The sequence below is a fragment of the Anolis sagrei genome, chromosome 1, assembly GCF_037176765.1.
Source record: "Anolis sagrei isolate rAnoSag1 chromosome 1, rAnoSag1.mat, whole genome shotgun sequence".
Taxonomy (NCBI): Eukaryota; Metazoa; Chordata; class Lepidosauria; order Squamata; family Dactyloidae; genus Anolis; species Anolis sagrei.
In genome coordinates, this window is record NC_090021.1 from 111634678 (window position 1) to 111660783 (window position 26106).

Here is a 26106-nt window from a genome sequence, read left to right on the forward strand (position 1 = left end):
TTCTATATAGAACCTGTCTTATCTTGGATGCTACGCAACACCAGCTCTGGTGAATATCAGATCCTATAGGTTATATTTCAGAGGAAGAAATTAGTAAAACCACCAATGACTATTGCTTGCCTAAGAAAACCACATTACATGTATGGGTTGCTATTAAGTCAACGGGCAACTTGAAGGCATATGTAGAATCTAAAATCTATTTGAATAAATAAACACAGTTGGAAGAAACAAAATACAAATAAATCAGCCAGCCTTATAAACAAGTAATTAGATTACTTTTGATGAATAAAGTGGGGATGAGAGCTGAAATGAATAACCTACCCATATCTTTTACATCCTTAACAATATAAAAGCTAGTTCAAAGGCAACAGTGAAATCCAAGTTACCAGATTATATTTGTTATATGAATATATGTAATACATACAATTATATCCAGACCTGAATGTTTGTTTTGTTTGGGGCAAGGGAGCAGATGAAAGGTCTTTTAAGCAAAGCATATGCATGCTCTAGAAGCAAAAGGCCTGCAGATGCACAGAAACAAGAATCAGTCTACACTGTCATATACAATTATAATTATTATATTTATTTATATGCTGCTTTATCTCACCCAAAGGGGATTCAAAATGACTTAACATAAAAGCATTAGCATAACAATTCAAAATATACAAATATATGAACATTAAAACAGGATTATATATACAGTATTAAAAATTCCCAGTTAAATACTATTAAAACAAATTCAAATTTAAAAACCACAGCACCCCCTTAATTGATCTTAATTGCAGACCCCTTCAACATATCTGTATTTAATCCAGATTATCTGCTTTAAACTGGATTATATGGCAGTGTAGACTCAGATAATCCAATTCAAAGCATCACACAGGGGAAGCATTGCCAAACTGGTGCAGACCCACGCCGGCTCCATTGGAGCTAGCACAACACAGACAGGCTCCCATGTTTGAAGGGAAGCTTCCTACGACGCTTCCACTCTGGCTGTGGGTGGGGTCTCCGCCAGAAGTCCAGCAACAGTGTGTGATGGGCAGCATACCCATCCGTCGCTGGACTGGCAGGTAAGTGTCCTAGGATACTAAAGAAGCCCCTCACTAAAAAAAGTGAGGAGACTAACAGCATTGGGATAGTCTTAAAATACAGAAACAAAGCAAACAAAACAGCAATTTAAGAAGATTGTGGATAATAACTTAACTGAACAATATTATTTAAAATTATTTAAAACCAAATGTAACAATCATACACTGGTTCTGACAAGCAGTTCATTTTAATGAAAGAAATCTTTTGATCTGAGACAGGAAGGTAAAATCTCACCTTGCTTTTAACTACCTATGTCAGTTTAAACAAATCTGTTCAAACATCTGACTCAAACTACATTTTGGCAGAATAATAAACACCAAGTGTTATCTTCACATAGTGTGATGAAAGGTTCCTATGTACCTGCTGTAGCTGAATATATTTTCCGCTGCTTTTCTGACAGAAAACATGCATATGTTGACACCCAAAACACCCAACTCTTTTCCAAAGTCATACCAACCGAAGCTGCCTGTCCAGCAACTCTTTCAAATGATTTAACAGAGAAATAAGCAAAATGGCATTTAACTTGAAATAGTGATCCAGGCCTATACAATCTACACATAAAACAGATTTAGTTTGTTTAGGACGCAATTTTAAAAACACAATCTTTCTATGGTCATAGAACACTAGCCAACATATATTTTGGTACTTCAAATGTTAGTTCTGTTTTGGGGTATGTCTGGCCTGCTGGTTCCAAAAATGGAACCAGTTTCCCCCTATCAGCTATAGATTTTGAGATACAGAACATATGCTATCTATCAGTTGCCATCTGCTCGCCCACAGAAAATAACCGTATCTAAGATACTAGAGGTGATGTGGTCTATACAATGCAATTTTCTGACTCATACCCCAGAAACATGCCTAAAAACCAAGGTACCAGGTTTTATTTTGCTGGGCTGTGCAATCAGACAATAGGCTGTTAGTTGTCTCGAGTCCCCTCAGGAAGAAAGATGGGGTATAAATAAATGTAATAATCATCATCATACTCATCATAATCATAAACAGTATGGTACAGAGGTTTAGGACTGTACTAAGGCCCACCTACCATGGCAATATAATGTAGTTTGAAGCTAGTTCCAAAAGGGGTGGCCAGATAAAAACTCCCACAAAAGCAAACGAAAAAAAAAGTCCTTAATGCACATCAATTGTCTGTGGTTTGTAAAATCACCATCTGGATCTCAAACTGCTTCCAGAATTTCCTACGTAATCATCTGTACAGCAAAACCACTTTCTTCAATACTGGTTTGGAACTGCATTAGATGGTCAGTGTAGATGGAGCCTAGGACTCCAGTGTTCAAATCCTTGCTCAGCCATGATAACCTACTAGTTACACTATTTCAGCCTGAGAAGAAGGCAATGACAAATCTCTAAACATATACTGATATTCCCAAGAAAAATCCATGATAGATTTGGTTTAGGGTTGTTGTAAGTCAGAAACAACTTGAAGGCACACAATAAAATCACAAAAGGGAAATGGGTAACACCAAAGGTACACCTAGTCCAGCATTGTGTTCCCATCAGAGGCTCATGGGGAAGCCCACAAGCAGGACATGCGTGACAATTGCTCATCTTCCCCAATAGCTGGCATTATGTCTCTAACATTATGGGTGCTGTACAGTCATCCCAACTGAGAGCCATTGGCAGCCTTGTCCTTCATGATCTCATCTAATCTCTTTTGAAAGCAAGGCTAAGCAACTGTACAGTGACTAATTATTGGCATTTTCAGCCACACCCAGCACAAAAAAAGGCTGGTGGAAGAGTTTTGAAGTTCTGAAGGGTGGAGAAAGGCAAACCACAATGAATGCATGTAATTTGGGTACATTTTGAGGCTGAAAATCTATCAAAACCTGTGCTAAAAAATTAAATGGAGAAGACTCAGGCCCCTTCCACACAGCTGTATAAAATCCAAATTGAACTGGATTATATGGCAGTGTGGACTCAGATAATCCAGTTCAAAGCAGATATTGTGAATTATCTGCCTTGATATTCTGGATTATATGGCTGCATGGAAGACCCCTTAGGCTTTGAGATGCCAAGGGCCCTTCCACACAGCCCTATATTCCACACTCAGATAATGTAGGATTTTCTGCCTTGATATTCTGGGATATAGGGCTGTGTTGAAGGCTCCTAAGTGGCTTCAAATGCAACACTGTTTTAAAGTAATTAAAGTTGGTGCTAACCACTACCTCTCCCTGGTATAACATGTGCTAAAAGTTGCATTTTCCTTCTTTTCCCTGTAATCTGAATTTTAGAGGAGCTCAGGAAAAAGGGGAAATTACAAATTTCATGCAGTTGGATCTTGAACTGATTAAAAACATAATATACTAAGACATTAAGAACGTCTAAGCTTGGCCAAGTCTGAGACTTTACTTTTTAAGCTTCTGTAAAACCTTCCCGGTGAAGTGGAAAAATAATACTGTTCCCAAGTGAGTTTTCCTCCACTTTCTCACTATTCTACTTAATAATAAATCTTAACAAGCACAATCAAACCTTCATTCAAAATTACCTAATACATTACTAATGAATAATTATTCTCTTTTCCTTCAAAATTTGCTGACATTTGGCTGCAGAGGCATATTTTACAATTCTCTAAATTTCAGATGATGTGTGCTTAACATCTTGATGTCTACACATACAAAGTTTATCATAGACCTATAAATGTTTATAAACTGTCTGTATTTTCTCACAGATACATCATTGAAGCCCTTTTCAGACGCAATCCCACCTAGAGCATGCCACATTATTAGTCTCAGAGCCATTCCACGCTGCCATATAGCAAGGCAGAAAATCCCATAATATCTGATTTGAACTGAATTATCTGAGTCCACACTGCCATATATTCCAGTTCAAAGCAGATAATGCGGGATTTTATTCAGCAGTGTGGAAGGGCCCCAAGACTACCCAGGTCATGAGTCAGACCTGGCCACAATGACACGAGCCCCAGACAAATCCTGTCCGAACTATTGTTTTTGTGCTTTGTGTGATGTTGCCTTGAATATTATCCAGAAATCTCTACTGGTCCAGAATGCTGAAGCCAAACTATTGACTGGGGCTGGTTTGTACAGAACTTATGATTGCTTCATTACAATAGCTTAGCTGATTGTTTTCAGGCACAATTTGGAATGTTGTTTATTACCTATACTCTTAGAGATTCTTACATGACTTGGGGCTGGGTTGTTTGAAACAGCACCTTCTCCCATATAATTCTTCACAAACTTTTAAGTTCTTCTGGAAAGGCTCTTCTCTTGGCTCTCCCACGAACATACATATGTCTGATGGGGTCCATCTACATTGTAGAACTAATTCAGTTTGACACCGCTTTAACTGCCACAGCTTAGTGGTATGGAATCATGGGATAGATAGCTTCACAAGGTCTTTATTTAGCTTTCTGTGTTAGAAATTGCATGTCCATTTCCAATCACAGAGAAAATACTGATGAACATATAGCATATTGATAACACCTGGATATGACTGTAAATATAATGCAATAATAAGGGGTATCAGCCATTGTCCCTTTCTGATCACCTATCAGCAGGTGGCTATATAAGGAGGATGAAATAATCCATCTTTCTGTCTTCTGTGTGACTCAGTCGTGAGTATCTGCTTATGCGTGGTATGTGACTATTTGATGACTCTGATTACTTGCAAGTACAAGAAATATTGATCTGCGTATCCTGTTCATATATTTTGTATATATTGCAATAGTGAAGATGAAAGTCTCTGAATATTTTGAATGAAATCTGTGAGTTTAATAAAACAATGTGTAGATAAGGTCAGATATTAGCAGTTGGACTGCTAATAGATGGGCTGAAGCACATGTGTGCTGTGAAAGGACTCTGCTGTATTTTTGGTCGCTTTTGGGACACTTGCTATCCAGCTGCCAGCAGTTGGGGGAGGTAATGATTTGGAAACTGTAAATCACTTCATGTACCAGCATCCCGCAACATTCTCTGCTAGTGCCAGGATTCCCTCACATCAAGCCATGGCTGTTAGTGGCGTCGAACTGAAGGAATTCTACAATAAGGTGAACTAAGGAACACAAGATGCCTTTTCCAGGTTCTGAAGTTCCCTGCCAAGGGAGGCCAACCTAGCTGCTTCTTTGATCTTCTTCCACTATGAGATTTTAACTGGTGGCTGTTTCCTTCCCTCTCTTTTTCACCACCTTCAGATGAGTATCACTACTCACTTTCCTGGTTCTGTTTTGCAGCTGCATTTCTGACTCAACTGCAGTGTGGGATGCTTAATCAAATTAAAGAATGGCATTGACCAAGGCCTTGACATTATTTAATGCACATCTTTGTACACAGAATATTTTTTGTAAAAAAAAAAAAGGTACTTTAGACATGGTTCTGAAAATGCAAAGATTCCCAAGTTTTGGGGAAGTTTGGTGGTAGTCCTTATTTTGAGCAGCAAGGAGACATGGCTTTCTTGTTCCTTATACACTACAAGGAAAGAGATGAATGGTGTGCTAATTCTTCCACTCCAGCACATGAAACTGTCATTATATCCCCTCCTGCTATGACACATCCTGGCATCATTTTTGAAAGAGATATTGCTTTTTCTCTTTTCTTCACTTATGGGTTATATTTTCATTGATTCAGCTTGACTGTAGAGGTGAGGTGGATTTGTAGTCCATTTTGTAAAACAACAGATAAAATGCAAAGGGAACTAATGCAACAATAATATTCAATAATTCCCAAGCAAAAGGGAACAGCAAGATTTTCTCATGCAAGACAGGTCATCATACATTGACAGTGACTTGAAAGGACATATGTACATTTCTAAGCAAAGTTCAAATGCTTAATCACCCAACTTAATGTGTAACAAAGAAATTCTCTTTGAAATTCCTAGTAAATAGGTTTAAGGCTACATACATAATTATTTATCCTTAGTTTATAGAGTCAGAAACTTCTTTTAACCCTATTCAGTTTAAAACTGCAATTTGGCCTGAATTTAACACAGTTCCAGAAATGCAGCCACCAGATTGGCAGTGGTAACCAAATATTTAATTTTGGCAACCAGTATGAACGGCCTCTAGGACATTCCACCAGACCAAAAATACTTCTTCAAAAAGTTATAAGCAGTACAAAGAGGGAAAGCAGTGCCTCTTCCAAAATGATGCCAAGTAATGGCACAACAACAGTGAATTTGAGTTTTGTGTGCTTCAGTGGAAGAATGAACACACTGCTCCCAACCTTCCTTGTAAATACAGATGTAAGGAACAAGAAAGCCATGTCCCCTTGCTGCTCAAAATAAGGACTGCCAACAAGCCCTCCCAAAACTTGGCAGCTCCTTGTATATTTAAAACTATGACTTAAATATCATGTATTTAAAATAATAATAATAAATTCATTCTAATATACAAAGGTAGAAATAAAATAATTTCAAACTTTATTAATTTAATGACTTTATCATAAATACAGCTGCAAAACAGTCGCGTGTAAGTAGCACCTGTGGTTAACCTTGGCCCCTTCCACACAGCTGAATAAAATCCCACATGATCTGTCTGCTTTAAATCAGAATATATGGCAGTGTGGACTCATAACCCAATTCAAAGCAGATATTGTAGATATTCCAATCACAGAGAAAATACTGATCAACATGTAGTATTCTGGGTTATATTCTGGGTTATATGGCTGTATGGAAGGGCCCTGAGGCTGCTTATACACAGCCACATAATCTGGATCAGAATGTGGATTCAAGAAATCCAGGCCCACTCCAGAGAGTCTGCAAAAAAAAAAAAAAGCTCCGGTGGGGTCCACACAACTCCCCTCATGCCAAATCAATCCAATAGAATGACTTTTTTTGGTTGGGAGAAATGTGTTGAACTGGAGCAGTCCATTAGATGCGAATCAGCAATGGTACTAACCTTCCAACTGAAAATAAAAGGGAGAAAGAGATTTTCTCTCAGGGTGGGAACAGGAGAAGGTGTTTGTTTGCTTTCCTGAGAGTGCCATATGTGATTCCTTTAATCAAAATTTTCAGTGGTTTATACTAGTGTTGTGCATGTTCCTCCCAAATATCTGCTCTGCAGCGTCCATACGCTGATCAGCTGCAGTGCATTTTATCCCTGATTTTGGACTTTTTCCTGACTTTTTAAAACACGTGCTTTCCATGTGGATGCACACTGCAGCACACATTAGTGATGCACATTCTCTAGACACTCACACATCAATTATAATCCATATAATTCTGGAATTTACAACATGTGTAGATGGGGCCTAAGTGATGTACACCTGAAGGTGGGTAAAAGAAGAAGTAAGGAAACATACCTTTTAATGGGCGAGTTATATTTGAAATTTGAAAAACAGCTGAGGAAGGTACATTATATGCTAATCTTTACAACAAATGAAACATTATTATCAGCTCTTTCCCCATTCAGTTTTCCCAAACATATAAATAACCACTTTGTTCTTGAGGCCATGTCTAGACAATTACTAGAGATCAATCAATCCCTCAGAATATACAGGACAAACAGACAATAGGTCTAAATTCTCCAAAAAATAATGTTTCAAGTGGGATTCAGAAACAGAAAAAAACTTAAGCAAACAATGCCAGTAAGATTGCTAAGATATCATCTTTTGGCAGATGCATCATTTGATTAAAGGTAAACTCTAAAAAGAAGGAAATATGTTCCTAAATTGATACTTATGAGTTGCACATGAAGTATTTCGAGAGTTACATTAGCTAAGCATTATACTTTCAACTTTTCCAGGACTAGCCCTAGAAACCAGCAATGCCTGATGAGTCACTTGGCAAAAGGGAAGTGAGGCTCACTGGCATGTTTATATTATAATATGGGATTCAAACTGCAAAGTCCCATGCTTGTTGTTTTGCTCTACTAACAACTTAGCATTCAGCAGTGTTTCCTAACTTGGCATATAAATTTGGCTGCATTTTTATTGTTTAAGCAAGTAGAGAACAACTGCTAGAACAGACATATTTTCCAAGTGTGTATATGTTCGCTGCTTGCCCTAGCTTGTTAGTGATTTCCAAAGTCTCTATATGATTAGTAACTTCTGCTCAGGATTTTTTCCTAACTCCCTTCTTCAGAGTCAAACTCTTGCTTTCACTGTGGTAAGTAACAATTATACAACTGCTGAGTACAAGCCAATGCTGTAATATTACCACACACACACACACACACACGTAAGTTTCTGATTACAAATTAAGAATATTTATGAGAGCAACTCTCTATAATTTGGAAACAAAGAAGTTTTGCCTTCTTCGGCCACAATGTAAACCTTTCAATCATTTTATTTATATCCCTAAAATGAGGCACAAGGGAAATTAGGAAAAGGAGATACTACATGCAGCTAAAAATACACAAGAAGATTCAAATAATATTAAGTTGACTAAAATTAAAAACACATGTAACATTAAGCCTCATGTTCTTTAACGTTATCTCATCTTCTTGATTTAATCAACTTCCAAGAACTAAAAGTGGTGCAAAATGAACAGTGAGCCATCCTCCATTTGTATATCAACTTCACTACTTAAGACCAAATTAAAGAGAATATATCTGGGCAACAACAGCCTCCCATTTGTCACTGAGTGTCCACTCATTAAGGAGCTCAAGATAATCCAGTACAAGTATATCTGTATGAGAGGCAGGTTTGTAGCTGGTTTTCTTTCTCAAGCATGCTTTTGCTGCATTTACACAACAAAATGTTTTAAAAAAAGATCTATGTGAAGTATTCCTCCTATTTTCCTATTCTCCCCTTTTCATCAGTGGAAAAACCTAGCTTTCTGACCTTTGGGGATTTCATGTATTGCCTGAAAATAGAAAATTCAACCAGCGCCCACTGTATATTGAAGATATTGTAATTCCTTCATGCCTGCATCTGCAAGGAGTCTCTTCATTTGAGTATAATTCTTTATTTACCTTAGAATCAGGATGGTGCAACCTTGGAACTGGGGAAGATCTCAGACTTGCCTGCACTGGCTGCTTGCCACCCACTAAGTTTATCTCTGGGTGGTGGAAGAAATCATTGACAGGGCCCAGGCACATGGTCACCAGAAAAGGTGTGATTACTTAGGCTGTTTCTGAAACTGGGTGTAGCACCAAGGGCTCTCAGACATATAAGTATCCAAGATGATGCCCAGTTTGGACGTCAATACAGACCTAAATCACCAGTTTGGCATTTCTGTCTCGTTTCACTTGAAATCCCTGACACTGGACTGGGAAAGATCATCAAGCTTAAGAAATTTGGTTCTATTTCTTTGTATCATCTTTTCCCACTGAATAGTAAAATCTTTCACTTCTCTTGTGTGCTTAATTGCCTCCAAATCCTCGAAAGAAGTGTTTCTTAAGGTGTCTGAATTGGGTAACCAGCAGTTATTTTTCTTCCAACATGCCAGGGACATGTACCATGGTTGTACCCACTGGATACAATTGTTTCTTTCTTTCCTGGAAGCCAAAGACCAGCAGCACGTGGCTCAGGGACTGGCACTGCTCCATAGACTACTGTAGCAAAGAACTTTTGCCTTTTGGCAAGACACGCAAAGGAGCTGGACTAGTTGATTCTTAAGAGACTTTTCCAGCTCTATGGTTGATCTTGCCAGCCTGTTGCCATACTTCATTTTTAACCCATACTCCAATAAGACAAGGGTGCTTCATGAGAGCTGCTTTCATTAACTGCAAAAGGAAGGCTAGGTTTCACTCTGTTAAACTGGCTCCGAGGCACATTGTTAAAGTACCATAAATGCCCTGGTGAAGCTGGCAGCTTAGCCATTGATTTAACAGGAAAAAAGGCTCTAATTGGAGAAAACCCAGTGTTCTTCAATTTTTTTAAATGAAATATTGGCTCTGCTGTTTCTCCAGTGTATAAGTAAAAAAGAAATGCAGTCCTGGATCTCAATACAAAATATGGCTGCTTTAAAAGAAAGAAAAACTAACAAGAGTCAAAATACAGTATATACTCGAGAATAAGCCGAGTTTTTCAGCCCCTTTTTATGCTGAAAAAGTCCCCCTCGGTTTATACTAGTGTCAAAGTTATTTATTTTACACTATTATTATTATTATTATTATTATTATTATTACTACTACTACTACTACTACTACATTTATTATTTTACATCATCATCATCATCATCATCATCATCATCATTAGAAACACAGCAAGATGAGTCCACAGAAACAAGATCACTCTGCTGACTGTTGTATTGGATCACACATCGGACACTTCCCAAGTGTCTAGGACTGTGTGATGTATCGGTGAATAATGCATGCAGATCCCAGTAAGGTGGCCTTTTGCAGCTGGCAGGTGGTAATTTTGTCAGTGCTGATTGTGTTTAAGTGCAGGCCAAGGTCTATTACTTTTACTCTATTATTTATTATACTCTATCATTTTACTCTATTACTATGACATTTATTATTTTCTCTATTTATTATTACATGTATTATTTTACCCTATTTTTATTATTGTTACATTTATTGTTACATTATAACAATAATAGAGTAAAATAATAATAAATCGTAAAGTAAAATATTATTATTTTACTCTATTATTGTTATTATTATATTTATTAGTTTACTCTATTATTACTGTTATTATTACATTTCCATTATCTTATTCTATTATTATTATTATTACATTTATTATTTTACTCTATTATTATTGGAAGGATACGTAAGCATATTTACATTGAAGAAGATTAGAATAATGGTTTGATCAGAATTGGAGAGTCGTATCTTAAATTATAATTTTATGTAAATATTCAGAAACATTTAACCTATTGATGCCTCAATGAATGTAATTTTATTGGTATCCATTTTTATTATGAAATGCTGCATTTCATAATAAAAATATTTCCCACCCTAGTCTTATACTCAATTCAATACATTTTCCCAGTTTTTTTGTGGCAAAATTAGATGTCTCTGCTTATATTCAAGTCGGCTTATACTCGGATATATACAGTAGCTCCTTCATGAAGACTGACCAAAGAATTAAAAGAAATACTCTGTATATTTATCATATGCCATGCTAGAACATAGTTCCAGCAAAACTATTTTATTTAATATAGACTAGGAAATAAACCTGGCTCTCTTCGTAGGGGTTAATTACAGCCCTTGTTCGTATTACAGTTATGCAGCAAATCCTTGGGCAATAATAACCACTGCAGTACTTTCAAAAATATCCCTTTAGAGTAATCTCTCTGACGTCTTGCAAACCTTACATTTCCCATGCCTACGGGGTAAATGTTGCAATTATTCATTCACCAAAAAAAATCACACTGATTTTTGCTTCAGCATTACATATTGCCTGGTATAATATTAGCAATGGGTGTCTCTTAAAGAGCACCCAAAAGATGCCTGAAGCAATGGCAGAAGAAGTAAATAAAACGAGGTTTCCCTTCCAGATTTTTCACAGTTTGAGCATGAGTTGTTCGTGTACATTATGCTTCTCAAGATGCATACCATTCTTGTAGTTTTGAAAAACATTTCCTTTCCTTCCCACAGGTCCAGAATTTTGGGAAAGAAAGGTTATCCACAGAAATAAGGTAGAGCTCCATAACCCTCTATAGTCTCTTATTTGAGCAAACTCCTTTTAACTAAAGTTGGAAGCAATGTTCATTATTATTTCCTTCCACCTTGCAGGTCAAAACATAGGGTTCATGACAGTCATGGCACTCTGTCAGGGTGAAAGATCAGGATACATCTTTCATATTTTCCCTATTTAAAAATCCCAGTATTACATGGGGGGAAAAGGTGGTGCAAAAAAACCTCATTCTGTTTTCTGCACAGAAACATAGTTTCCTTCTGTGAAAAATTATTATTATGCAGAATAATTTCTCCACAACATTTCTAGCCATTGAAACACAGAAAGAATATTGGGGAAGAATGTTTGCTTTTTTCCCATAATGAAAAATAATCTTCCATAACTATTTGTTCCCACAAGCAAGGATGAAATAATCAAGATTTACATCCCTACAATGAAGCAATGGGGGCAGAGAGAAAAGTGATACCATTCATGACCTGCGCTGCTGACTCTTTACGCAGTAATAAACTTTAACAGCCAATATTCATAATTGGAGCCCCTGGTGGTACAATGGGTTAAACAGGGAGCAGGATGAGCTCCCACTGTTAGCCCCAGCTTCTGCCTACCTAGCAGTTCGAAAACATGCAAATGTGAGTAGATCAATAGGTACTGCTTTGACGGGAAGGTAAAGGTGCTCCATGCAGTCATGCTGGCCATATGACCTTGGAGGTGTGTATGGACAATGCCGGCTCTTCAGCTTAGAAATGGAGATGAGCACCACATCCCAGAGTCGGACACGACTAGACTTAATGTCAAGGGGAAACCTTTACCTTTATCTATTCATAATTGGACCTCATTTTCTGGGACCAACAACTTAATTCACCCTGACAAAATAAATATTGGGCATTTCTCAATATATTTTCTATATATTTAGGTTTTTCCAAATATGTCTAAAAGTAAATAGGTCTAGGTTTACATTGGTTGGGATTTCTATGTATGCTAAACTGCTTCACACAAAATTAGAAAGCTCACATAGTATATATAGAGTTAAGGTATACCAGTACTTTTCTGTTCTCTTGAAATATTGTAGATTTGAAATGCCTTGAAGAAACTGATCTAACTTATAGTATGAAAAAGATTATAAATATTTTTCATTAACAAGCATTTGGGACCCAAAAACAGAGCTTCCCATCCTTAATTGGATCAATACAATACAAAACAACAGTGGAGTGGCATAAGTAAGTATTCTAAGGACTCCCATGTTGTTCTCTATCTTCTATTACCTTTGAATCTAACAAGGAAAAAGGAGTTTGCAGCACAAGTTTTCATAAACTCTAACTTCTTTGTCCCAGCTAGTCTCAAAGGGAAGAAAAGATGTATCTGATGAAACAGACTGAGTCATCAAACACATTTGAAGAAGCAAACTGAGTTCAGTTTAATTCTTTGGGCCTCATCAGTTTGACCACAAGTAGCATTACAAATATTTAGATCTTTGGAAATAACATAAAAGCAACTAAATCCTCACATCTCCACAGTAAATCATTTTTTTTTCTACAGCTTTCCATGACTCAAGACTCTAGGATCACAGGACTGTAACTTAGTGAGGCACAAGCACTCTTTGGCAGAGAAGGCTAAAGATCTGGAAAACTAAAAGGTAAAGATTCCCCCTGACATTAAGTCCAATCGTGTCCGACTCTGCTGTGTGGAGCTCATCTCCATTTCTAAGCCTAAGAGCCAGCGCTGTCCGTAGCCGCCTCCAAGGCCATGTGGCCAGCATGACTACATGGAGCGCCGTTACCTTCCTGCAGAAGCGGTACCTATTGATCTACTCACATTTGCATGTTTTTGAACTGCTAGGTTGGTAGAAGATGGGCCTAACAGCAGGAGCTCATCCTGCTCCCCCCAGAACCACCAACCTTTCAGTCAGCAAGTTTAGCAGCTCAGCCGTTTAACCCACCACGCCACCAGGGGGTTAAACCAATTCCAACTTCAGTAATTCCATAATATAAAGACATTGCAATTAAAGTGATGTCAAACTGAATTAATTCTACAGTACATGTGCAAACTTAGATTTGATATTATTGTGCAGTACATTTAGAAAAATTGTATGCTCTTCTGAATTCCTGCTAGCAGAGGAAAATCTAAAGTAGGAACAGTCTGACTTTATTGACCATGGTGACATGTACAAATCATACACTGAAGTTGGTGAGACATTTTATGTTAGTATTTCATTTTATTTTAAATAAGTATTCAAAAATGAGCAGTTCTCATATTTATGAGTGTATAGAATAAAGCCAGGACTTATCATAAAGTGTTCTTAACTGGAAACAGTCACTGATTTATGTAAAACCTTAAAATCAGATACATATGTTAATGAGGTCTACTTTAAGTTTAGGGGTGTTTGTAAAAGAGTCTGGAGGCATTTCCGTTTTTACATCAAAATGTTATTTTTTTTAAAAAAAAATGTAACCATGCTGGGTAACTGACTGTGTTGTTTACTGATGAAAAGCAGTCATTCAATGCTAATGAAGGTGGCCAATTGCCACATTCACACCTGCCTCAAACAGACAAGACTTCTTTCTCCCACCCTGGACACATTCCACAGATATATAAACCCCATTTTTCTAGTTTCCAACAGAACTCACAACCTCTGAGAATGCTTGCCATAGATCTGGGCGAAACGTCAGGAGAGAATGCTTCTGGAACATGTCCATACAGCCTGGAAAACTCACAGCAACCCCTTTCTAACACTTCTGCAGCCTGTTATAGATTTGTACCAGGATAAGAAACCTAAATAGCAAATACTGTATCTAATTCTTTTCTGGAGTAAATATGCGGATCAGCATTCCTGATGAGGAGCAATATTTCAGCAGGGAAACAAATTGCTGAAAAATTAAAGAAAAAAACCATAAATCTATACATCATTCTGATTAATTCTGGGATTGCAATAAGTGTATTGGCAGCTTTGAACACTTAATGGTCTAAATATTTCCTCCTCTTGTCATAGCAGAACACACCCCTAATGACAAATGTGAACCTAGCATCTGCATCAAGTCCCAATTTGCAATTTGCAGACCATTCTTCATGGTCTGCAAAAGAGTATGGGAATGTTGCATGCATTAGACACATGCATGGATGGGTCTCACTACAGAATAGCTGCCTATTGTACATAATGGATGAGGGGGATGCACCTGCTCTTCTACTATGCAAGCATCATTCAGGGCATGATAAATAGCCTTTCCTCTATATTTTCCATTTCAAAATAGCAGTTCTGATGATACAAGTAAATGAAACAGAAACTGGGGAGCATCCAGTGGAATTCATAAATAAAATGAAAACATGTATCAAGATGCTCAAAATATTCTAGTTTTTGAGGGTTTTTCTTAAAAGTCCAACTCATTTCAGCCTGTACGCTTTGGGCACTACTCAGAAAAAAAGCTTGGACATTTCTGTACCAGGAACTCTCATTTGCAATGCAACATTAGAATTGTCCAGTAAATGGTTCGAGTGTGTCTGGTACAGACATTTTTGAACTTTGATTCTAAATAGCCCTTAAGAAGCACTTGAGTACACATAGGCTGAAATACATCAGTCTTTTCCATTAATGAAACGGCTATCTTTTGAGAAGATGATGAAAGCAGCAGCTTTGGCTTTTATTGCATTTAGTTCTTTGAAGGATGTGTATTCCCATTAACCAACCCACGTACATCAACCACAGTACTGTTTCAACAGGTTTGTCTACTATGTCTGGCAATGTCTTTTGAAATATCTGTGAAGGTTTGGATCCAATCCTAGCCACACTAAGTAGAGAGTAAGCCTCGATATATGCAGTGAACATTATTTCTGCATAAACATATAATCATCATCATCATCATCATCATCTACAAAAGACCACCTTACTGGGATTTGCACACATTATTCGCCAATACATCACACAGTCCTAGACACTTGGGAAGTGTCCAACGTATGATCCAATACAACAGTCAGCAGAGTGATCTTGTTTGCTGTGTGCTAATCTTGTTGTGTTTCAAATAATAATAATAATAATACCTTTATTTATATGTCACCACCTTCTCCCAAAAGGGACTCAAGGCGACTTACAAAACAGCACATAATAGTGCCATAAAACACAGCAACATAAACATATACAGGACTGCACTATACAAGTATTCCACCTGAAGATGACTTAACAAAAACTTGAGTACCGGACGCAGGAATAGCATGGAAAGAAGAGGGACAGGTTCCAATGTCACAGAAAATGAAGGTATTTTCCGTAAACTTTTTATCCAAAACTAACAATGTGAAGTGAAACAATCATGCCTGGTAAGTCTTATTGTTGCTGAGTGCCTTCAAGTTGTTTCCAACATAAGGCAAACCTAAGGTGGATCTATCACTGGATTTTCTTGGCAAAATTTCTTCAGAAGAGGCTTTCCATTTGCCTTCCTCCAAAGCTGAGAGAGTATAACTTGCCCAATGTCACTCGGTTTGTATAATTAAATAAAAACACTGCTTGAAAGCCTCTTCTCAAATAAATCAATTTTTGTTTTCCTTTTTCACTAGCTTCTGCCATTCATATCACTAGCCAATTTATGCTTTCCAACATCCTCAGAATAGCTAGTGAGGCAAGCTTCCCTCCTTTCACCTTTTCCTTCTGCTTTGTTACTCATATAGACTCACTAAGGAATACTCAAGTTAGCTACTGTTTACTTTATCTGTGGTAGATAGACCCAAGCAGCTTATTAAAATAATTAATAATAGGCATTTGATTATTTTCCACCTCAAGTTTTAATACATTTTTTACTGCCTACTGCCAAAAATCAACACCAAAAAGGCCCTACTTCACGATCTTCCCCAATGCCAATGTGGCTAACAATGACAGTAGTCATGGGATAAGAAGAAAAGCAGGCTGGGGACATAAAGATAAAGGTAAAGGTTTCACCTGACATTAAATCTAGTCATATTCATTTATGTTTCTAGTCATTCATTTACTATTCATACTGGCATAGTAAAGGGAAAGGTTTTTCCTTGACATGTCTCGTCATGTTCAACTCTGGAGGGTGGTGCTCATCTCCATTTCTAAGCCGAAGAGCTGGCGTTGTCCATAGACACCTCCAAGATCATGTAGCCAGCATGACTGCATGGAGTGCCATTACCTTCCCACAGAAAGGTACCTATTGATCAACTCACATTTGCAACTGCTAGGTTGGCAGAAGCTGGGGTTAACAGCGGGAGCTCACCCTGCTCCCTGGATTTGAACTGCCAACCTTTCAGTCAGCAAGTTCAGCAGCTCAGCAGTTTAATCTGCTGTATCACCAGGGGGACTTGATAACAAGATGCCTGTTGTTCGGAATTTCTTGACAATGCTTTCTGGAAAATGGTGAAGAGAAGTGTCATGGAAATGCATGCTTTGACTATGTTTTGGATGATTTGTAATGCTAAGGGTGGTCCCTTAGAGCCAAAAGGATATCTGTGTTCTGATATTATTTCAACAGACAACAGCCATTTTCACTTCCCATAACACCTCGCTTTAATTATGACAACTGCCTTAGAACAAACAGAATCCATGTGGAATTCTCCTCATTTGACCCAATTCCTGTAGTTTAGTTTCTGTTTTTCATTGTTGTTGTTATTTCTGTTTTTCAAACATGTTTGCAGGACTGCTAGAGCTGCTTCCAGCTTCTCTCACCCACATACCAGTAAAAAGAAACACACAACTTCCTGAGCACATCTGCCTCTCCCAAACAGAAATAGAGAAGTGACCTCACACAGGGTTACATTTAAAAGAGGAGTTGTGTGTCAGTGAGATACAGATTCAAGGTATAAAGAGTGAAGGAAGAAGAAGTATGCGGTCCAAGCTTTGATGGTTTCCCTTCTCCCCAAAAATTCAAGCCAGTTAAATTATTAAAACAATTCAACAGATAGATATTATCTTTAATCCTACATAGCCGATACATATGGAGCATATACTGAGCATTTTGAATCTAACTCCAAGCTTAAATATGTCAACAATCGTAACATTCACCCCCATTTGAACTGCAATGCTAAGCATATTTATTACAGAGATACCCTAAAGGTACTAACTCCTGTCTGATCTTGGAAACTAAGTCAAGTCAGCACTTATTACTTGAATTTGACTGAAACAATGAATACCAAATCTATAAGCTACATTTCAGAGGGAAGGATGGGTAAAAGCACCTCTGACTATTCACTGCCTAAGAAAAAACCTTTTATTATCATGTTTTTTTAGTGTGTGTGTGTGTGTGTGTGTGTGTGTGTGTGTGTCAAGAGCGACTTGAGAAACTCAAGTAGCTTCTGGTGTGAGAGAATTGGCCATCTGCAAGGACATTGCCCAGGGGATGCCCGGATGTTTTGATGTTTTTACCGTCCTTGTGGAAGGCTTTTCCCATGTCCCCGCATGAGGAGTTGGACCTGACAGAGGGAACTCATTCGCGCTTTCCCCAGATTCGAACCTCCGACCTATTGGTCTTCAGTCCTGCTGGCACAAGGGTTTAACCCACTGCACCACTGGGGTTGCCACAGGTCGACAGGCTACTTGAACACAGACAAAACTGACCCTGGTCCCTCTTCCCCAAATACTGCAAACTAGAATGTTCAGAGGAGGGGGAAAGTGCCTTTTGGGGGGAACTGTCACTCCCAGAATCCTGCAGCCAACATAACAAGACACATCATGATTGGCATAACACAAATAGCTGGGTGATTCTGGAAGTGACAACCCAAAAAGAACTTTCTCCAAGCCTAGAAAGACTTCCAAAGAAAACCAAGTGCTGCAGTTCAAAGTAAGGAACCAGAACAACTGCCTTTGAGGACCCCTTGCCTAATAAAACCTTATGAAATCAGGTCACAGCAGACGCGACTGGAAGGCACACACACACTCCACTGAATACTGTGTGATTTGCTCTTGAATAAACATGGATATAATGTGTTGTAATCTTGGAAGCTAATTAGCAAGGAAAAAGAATACACTGAGGATTTTTTTTTTTGAAGTCAAAACATCCATCTCACCTCTTTGAAATACGCCTTCTCCGTGAAGCACTGAATTGTTCCCAGAAAGCACTTCTGCTTTGATTGTAACTCGTGGTGGGCTTGCCTTCAGCAGAGCGACTCCAATAGTAATGTTTGCTCCAGGCCTGATGATCTCAGGAGCTGCTAACAGGTATGTGGGCCTAACAAGGACAAAATGGGACAAGACAAATTAAAAGTTATTGGTATGTTTAGCTTAGAGAAGAGAAGGATGAGAGGGGACATGATAGCCATGTTTAAATATTTGAAAGGAGGTCACCTTGAGGAAGGGGCAAGATTGTTTTCTGCTGTTCTGGAGACTAGAACTAGACTAGAACATAGAGCAATGGCTCAAATTGCAGGAAAAAAGAGTCCACCTGTTGGGTGTGCTTTGTTTATGTGTTCCTGAATGGCAGGATTGGGTTGAACTGGATTGCCCTTGTGGTCTCTTCCAACTCTACGATTCTTTGGCTTTGGATGTATCCTTTCCTTACATAGTTATAGTTCATAAACAGATACAACTGGAGAGAGTATTTGAAAAACTGAATAAAGATTATATATAAAAAAAAAACAACTGGAGAGAGCAAAGCTTGGAAAAGTCCCATTTTGGCCTAGAGTTATAATATAATGGGAAAGGTAAAAGTGAAGATCTGAGATGTAAAGATAGATATAAAAGCTATGAGCATAAAAATTTAAGGCAGTGGTTCCCAACCTGTGGTCCACAAGACCTAAAATATGGTTAGCGGTCTCACCATTACTGCACCATTGCAACAAGAGTGACTGGTCTCGCAAAACCCTCTTATAGTGCCAAGGCTTATTAAATATGGTTTTCTGTGGGTGAGCAGATGGTGACTACTGGATAGCATATGTTCAGTATCAGAAACTAGATAGCAATCCAATGCAATTTTCTGAATCAGCACCCCAAATAACCAAACTAAATCTAAAGTTGACCAAAAATTCATTTGTAACATTTATGGTACTAATGTTGGAGAGTGGTCCCTGGTCAAGAGAACCCTGGTCAAAAAAAGGTTGGGAACCACTGATTTAATGTAAAAAGAAGGTGTTGAAATTATCTCCAACTTTTACTGTAGTTTTTTTTCCAACCTAAGTTGCTGGCAGAAGAAATGTACCCATAATCATCTCCTCCTGGCCCAACACATAAACACATCGTTGTAAGCTGTACAAAATCTGGGAAAACCGTACTCTTCTTGAATCTTGTGCTGACTTGACCTCACTGAGTCACACTTTCTAAGGAAAAATGCATAGAACGGCACTGACAGCAATCGCAAGAATGTATTCGATTTCCACCCTCCACCCACAAAATGAGCCCAGAGTCTGCCAAATAACTTGAGCTGCCTGGGGTAGAACAGCATTGGCATCCCACACCCACCAAAAATCAAGGCATGGAGCACTGAAAACCAAGGTATTTTGGTACCTGAGGCAGAAAATCTTACAAGCTTCTTGCCCAGCAGTAAAAATAAAATATGAACAAGTAAATGATGGGCAATATCCTTCTGTTTTATGACACTCCCAAAAGTTGTCTAAAGTGGCCACCATAAATCTCGAACAGTAAGGCCAGTTTTGTGACAATTCCAAGGAGGTAGGAAACCTTGAAATGGGAGGGAAACTCAAATGTTTCTACGTGGGTCTGCAGTTGACAGCCTAATATTCTGTAATTTCCTGAACAGAAAGGCTACAGATCTGGCTGATTTTGGAAGCTAAGCAAAGTCGGTCCTGGATAGTACTCAGATGGGGAGGGGGAAGTCAACAAATCCCAGGTGCTGTGAGCTATATTTCAGAGAAAGGAACTGTCAGAACTATCTCTGAGCCTTTGGCTATGAAAACATCATAAAACTCATGGAATCGATATAGTTCCACAGCAACTTGGGGCACAGGTACACTATCGAATGAATTAATGCAGGTTGACAGCACTTGAACTACCATGGCTTAATTTTAGGGAATTCTTGGAATTGTAGTTAGGTGAGGTACGTGCTTGCTTTGGTGGAGAATTCTAAAGACCATGTAAAACTTTACAGCACTGATCCATGGCAGTTCAAGTGACGCCAAACTGCATTCCTTCTACAGTGTAGATGAGGCCTGGGCAAACTTGGGCCCTCTAGGTGTTTTGGACTTCAACTCCCACCATTCCTACCAGCCTCAGGCCCTTTCCTTTTCCCCTTCAGCCACTTAAGAGGCTGAGGGGTGAAAGGAAGGTGCCTGAGGCTGCTAGGAATGGTGGGAGTTGAAGTCCAAAACACCTGGAGGGCCCAAGTTTGCCTAGGCCTGGTGTAGATGCACCCTTGAAAGCAAACACACATGATCTTGTTAGCCTTCTGCAGCAAAAATCACACCAACTTATGGGCAGCTGGAAAAGTAAAGGATTCTCTGAGCAAAAACAAGATCAGGCCTGGGGGCACCATAAAAAAACCAACATGCTTTGATTGGCACACGCTTTGATAGGACACTTCAGGGAGCTGATGGTGGCTGGTGCCAAATGAAACTTGTTGGTTTTGAAGATGCCACAAGAATTGCCATGGTTTTCCCTGCTGCAGAGAAACCGTCTCCCCCCCCCCCCCCCAGAAAAAAAAAACAAAGGGGGAAAGGTTCCCTCTTGAAAAATGGTCTACCTGGACCCTTTCATTTCCCTGGTTTGCTGATACTTAAGAGTACATCTACACCAGGTATGGGCAAACCCAGGCCCTTGGGCTGGATGCGCCCCCTTGGGCTCTTTTCTCAGGCCATTCTCACTCCCACCATCCTATCCTTCCTTCCTTCTCTCTTTCCTTCCCCTTCCCACCCTCCTTTCCTTCCTTATCTCCCTTTTTCACCCTTCCGCCCTCCTTCCTTCTCTTCCACCCTTTCGCCTTCTTTTCTTCCCTCTTTCCTCCTTCTCCCCCCCCCCTTTCTCCTTCCTTAATTTTTGTCTTTCCTTCCTTCACTCTATCCTCCCTCCATTCTCTTTCACACTTCCTTTCTTCCATCTTTCTCTTCCTCCCTTTCTTCTCTTTTTCTTTTCTCCTTTCTTCCATCTTTCTCTTCCTCCCTTCCTTCCTTCTTTCTTTCTCTTTTTCTTTCCTCCTTTCCTCCTGGGGGATGTTTAGCTGGGAGAAGAGAAGGTAGAGAGGGAACATGAGAACCACGTTTCAAGATTTTAAAGCGTGTCCCTTTGAGGCAGAGGGAGAAAACTGAATTTCTGCTGCTCTAGAGACCAGGACACAAAGGAGCAATGGTTTGAAATGGCAGGGAAAGAGATTTGACTGAAAAGGTTAGGCAGAACTTCCTGAAAAGTTATTCATCACACTAGAGAATGAATTCACTTTAAATCCGGTTGCTGCCTCCTTTGGAATTCTGGAGTTTGTAGTTTAGGGAGGAGCTTTTAACAGGCTCCCTAAACTACAAATCCCAGAATTCTGCAGGAGGCAAAAACCGCATTTAAAGTGGATTCATTCTCTAGTGTGATTAGTTCCTAGGTTGACTGGGAGTGTGGTAGAGTCTCCTTCTCTGGAGGCTTTTCCACAGAGGCTGTCTATTGGGAGTGCTTTGATGGTGCCTTCCTGCATGGCAGGGGATTGGACTGGATGGCCCTTGGGAATTTCTTCCAGCTCTAGGATTCCAGGATTCTGTATGAGGAGTAGGCAATACAGGGTCCAATGGAGACACTTTTTCTCTCCCGTTCACCATCTCATCCTGACCAAGACCAACCCTTTTGGGATCCAACCTTTTCCAGTCTTTCTTTCACTTTGTGTCTCCAAAAGAGAAGAGGAAGGAGAGGAAAGGGGAAGGAGGGGGTTTGGGGAGAACCCCCTCCCTCCCTCCTGGCCTGCCCACCCCAATCCAGCCCACCATGTGACCCCAAGTTAGAAAGTTTGCCCATGCCATGGCTCAGTGCTATGGAATCCTGGTTTCCAGTGTTTCTCAACCTTCCTAATGCCGCGACCCCTTGATACAGTTCCTCAAGTTGTGGTCATCCCAACCTTAAAATTATTTTCATTGCTACTTCATAACTCTAATTTTGCTACTGTTGTGTAATGTAAATATCTGATATGCAGGATGCATTTTCATTCACTGTGCCAAATTTGGCACAAATACCCAATACGCCCAAATCTGAATACTGGTGGGGTTGGGGAGGGATTTGGGAGTTGTCGTTGCTGGGATTTATAGTTAACCTAAAACCAAAGAGCATTCTGAATGCCACCAACAATGGAATTGAACCAAACTTGGCACACAGAACTCCCATGACCAACAGAAAATACTGGAAGGGTCTGGTGGGCATTGACCTTGAGTTTTGGAGTCGTAGTTCACCTACATCTAGAGAGCATGGTGGACTCAAACAAAAATGGATCTGGACCAAACTTGGCATGGATACTCAATATGCCCAAAGGTGAACACTGGTGGAGTTTGGGGATAAACTGTGGGATAATGCACAGATGGCTAAAATTTCCAGCAATTTGAAATATAAAAATCATGAAATATTTGAAAGAAACTGGAAGCTGGCCTTAGCATACTTGACAAGAGAGTTAAAGAAATAGAAAGCAAGAGGAATTTATTGAACTAGAAGTATAGAGGGTTAAATAAAATGTGCATAAACTCTGCGGGGATCAGTGACGGAAACCAAGGTGGTGGGTAGCACTGGGGGTGGGTGGAGGGGTAACTACTGTGGGTGGCGGGTTGTCTATGTATGTGTATGTGTATATGTCTGCAATGTATATGGTTGGTGTATTACCTTTTTAAAATTAAAAAAATTAAAAAGAGTTTGGGGAAAATAGACCTTGACATTTGGGAGTTGTAGTTGCTGGGGTATACAGTTCACCTACAATCAAAGAGCACCACCAAACTTCCCACACAGGAGCCCCAGAAAATACTGTGTTTTCTGATGGTCTTTGGCAACCCCCCTGACACCCCCTCTCGACCCCACCCAGGAGTCCCGACCCCCAGGTTGAGAAACACTCATAGAATCACTCATAGAAGAGGTCTCTTCCAACTCTAGGATTCTATGATTCTATGATTCATAGAATCATAGAGTTGGAAGAGACCTCTTGGGCCATCCAGTCCAACCCCCTGCCAAGAAGCAATAATATTGCATCCAAAGCACCCCTGACAGATGGCCATCCAGCCTCTGTTTAAAAGCCTCCAAAGAAGGAGTCTCCACCACACTCCGGGGCAGAGAGTTCCACTGCTGAACAGCTCTCACGGTCAGGAAGTTCTTCCTAATGTTCAGATGGAATCTTCTTCCTTGTAGTTTGAAGCCATTCGTGTCCAAGAGCACCAAATGAGCACTCCCTAAATTCCCTAGCATGGAGCCATGGCAATGAAAGCGGTGCCCCAGCCAAGCTGTGTTCATCCCACTGTGGATGTACCCCAGGCTTCCCTCCTCTGTCGAGCCAGGGAAAGGAGAGAAGGCCAAACGCAGTCTGCCCCCATCTCTCACCCCCCCCCCCTTCCCCACCTTCTTTCCCTTCCCTACCCGGCAGCAGAGGCCCACGATGCGCTCAGGAGGCACCAAAGGAGGCGGAAAACGGGGGAGACCCTCCGGGAGGCGAAGAGCCGCATCCTCATCTTCCTTTCTCTGGGCAGGGATGCCTCTCTCCTCTCGCTCCTTCTCCTCCTTTTCTCTCCTGAGCGGCGATGAAAGGCGCTCCTTGTCAAGAGGAGGCTGCTGCTCCTGCTGCTGCGGCGGCGGCTCAGGCGGCGTCGCCCCAAAGAAACTTTTCCTCCGCCCCTTTCTCTCTCTCCCTGTCTCTCTCTCTCTCTCCCTCCCGGGGATGTTATTCCACGGATTGCTGCTTTTTTTTTCAATCCTCCAACTCCCCCCGAGGATTTGGTGGCTCCCTTCCCGCCCACAACACGACTAAGAGGCAAGGCGGTGGGGAGAGGCATGTGGTGGGGTGGCCTTTTCCCACAGCTACAGCCATTACCCCGCCCCCCTCCCCTTTTGATTTGCTTCTTTTCAATGGTTGTGGGGCAATGCTTTCTCTCCCTCCTGTCTCCCTCCCTCCCTCTCTTTCTCTCTCTCTCTCTGGCAACATCTCTGGCAGCTGAAGAAGAGGGTGGTTGTTCCAAGCCAGTCCTCCATCAACACCCTTCCTGGAAAATAAAAGAAGTTCAGGCTTGGAAAAGGGTGTTTTGAAGTTCAACAGCGACAAATGCAAGATACTCCACTTAGGCAGGAAAAAAATGAAATGCAAAGAGACAGAATGGGGGATGCCTGGCTCGAGAGCAGATCTTGGAGTCCTTGTGGACAATAAGTTAAACATGAGCCAACAATGTGATGCGGTGGCAAAAAAAATGACAATGAGTTGTTGTAGGTTTTTCAGGCTACATGGCTGTGTTCTAGAAGCATTCTCTCCTGATGTTTCACCTGCATCTATGGCAAGCATCCTCAGGGGTTGTGAGATTTCCAGAACCTCTGAGGATGTCTGCCACAGATGCAAGCAAAATGTCAGGAGAGAGTGCTTCTAGAACATGGCCATATAGCCCGAAAAACCTACAACAACCCAGTAATTCCAGCCATGAAAACCTTCGACAAAGCCAATGGGATTTTGGGCTGCATCAATAGGATTATAGTGTCTAGATCCAGGGAAGTCTTGCTACCTCTCTATTCTGCCTTGGTCAGACCACACCTAGAATCACACTGTGTCCAATTCTGGGCACCACGATTGAAGAGAGATATTGACAAGCTGGAATGTGTCCAGAGGAGGGCAATTAAAATGATCAAGGGTCTGGCGAACAAGCCCTATGAGGAGCAGCTTAAAAAGCTGGGCATGTTTATCCTTCAGAAGAGAAGACTGAGAGGAGACATGATAGCCATGTATAAATACGTGAGAGGAACTCATAGGGAGGAGGGAGCAAGCTTGTTTTCTGCTGCCTTGGAGACTAGGACAATGGCTTCAAATTACAAGAAAGGAGATTCCATCTGAACATGAGGAAGAACTTCCTGACTGTGAGAGCAGTTCAGCAGTGGAACTCTCTGCCCCAGAGTGTGGTAGAGGCTCCTTCTATGGAAGCTTTCAAACAGAGGCTGGATGGCCATCTGTCAGGGGTGCTTTGAATGCAATTTTCCTGCTTCTTGACGGGGTTGGACTGGATGGCCCATGAGGTCTCTTCCAACTCTATGATTCTATGATTCTAAGTGAGGGAGGAAAAATCTGATCATTGGATGCAGCAACACTGTTAATGGCGCTCCATGCAGTTATGTCTACGGACAACACCGGCTCTTCGGCTTAGAAATGGAGATGAGCACCACACTCCAAAGTCAGACACGACTGGACTTCATGTCAGAGGAAAATCTTTACCTTTACCTTACACTGTTGAACTAATGCAGTTTGACGCCACTTTCACTGCTATGGATCCATGCCAGGGACTCACTGGAGGCTTGCAAGGCCTTCAGCTTTCTCGGCCAAAGAAGGATGGGTGCCGCCACCAAACTACAACTCCCAGGATCCCATAGCATTGAGGCTCAGCAATTAATGTGTCCAACTGCCTTAATTTGTGTGTGTCAGGAGTGATTTGAGAAACTGCA

The 26106-nt window shown here is 40.3% G+C and overlaps 1 protein-coding gene across 2 annotated transcripts in view; it reads right to left on the reverse strand.

The window, feature by feature from the left end:
* Nucleotides 1–24449, reverse strand: part of CD109 (CD109 molecule) — a 98380-nt gene extending 73931 nt beyond the window's left edge. Inside the window, exons 1-2 of one of the 2 annotated variants that reach the window (XM_067467790.1) lie at nt 24052–24449; nt 18591–18751 (exon numbers count right to left, since the gene is read on the reverse strand). In XM_067467790.1, the coding sequence (XP_067323891.1) occupies nt 18591–18751; nt 24052–24143 (253 nt within the window). In that variant the 5' untranslated portion in view covers nt 24144–24449. The remainder of the gene's footprint in view (nt 1–18590; nt 18752–24051) is intronic. The other variant, XM_067467794.1, reaches the window with a different exon arrangement.
* Between the last annotated feature and the right edge of the window lie 1657 nt (nt 24450–26106).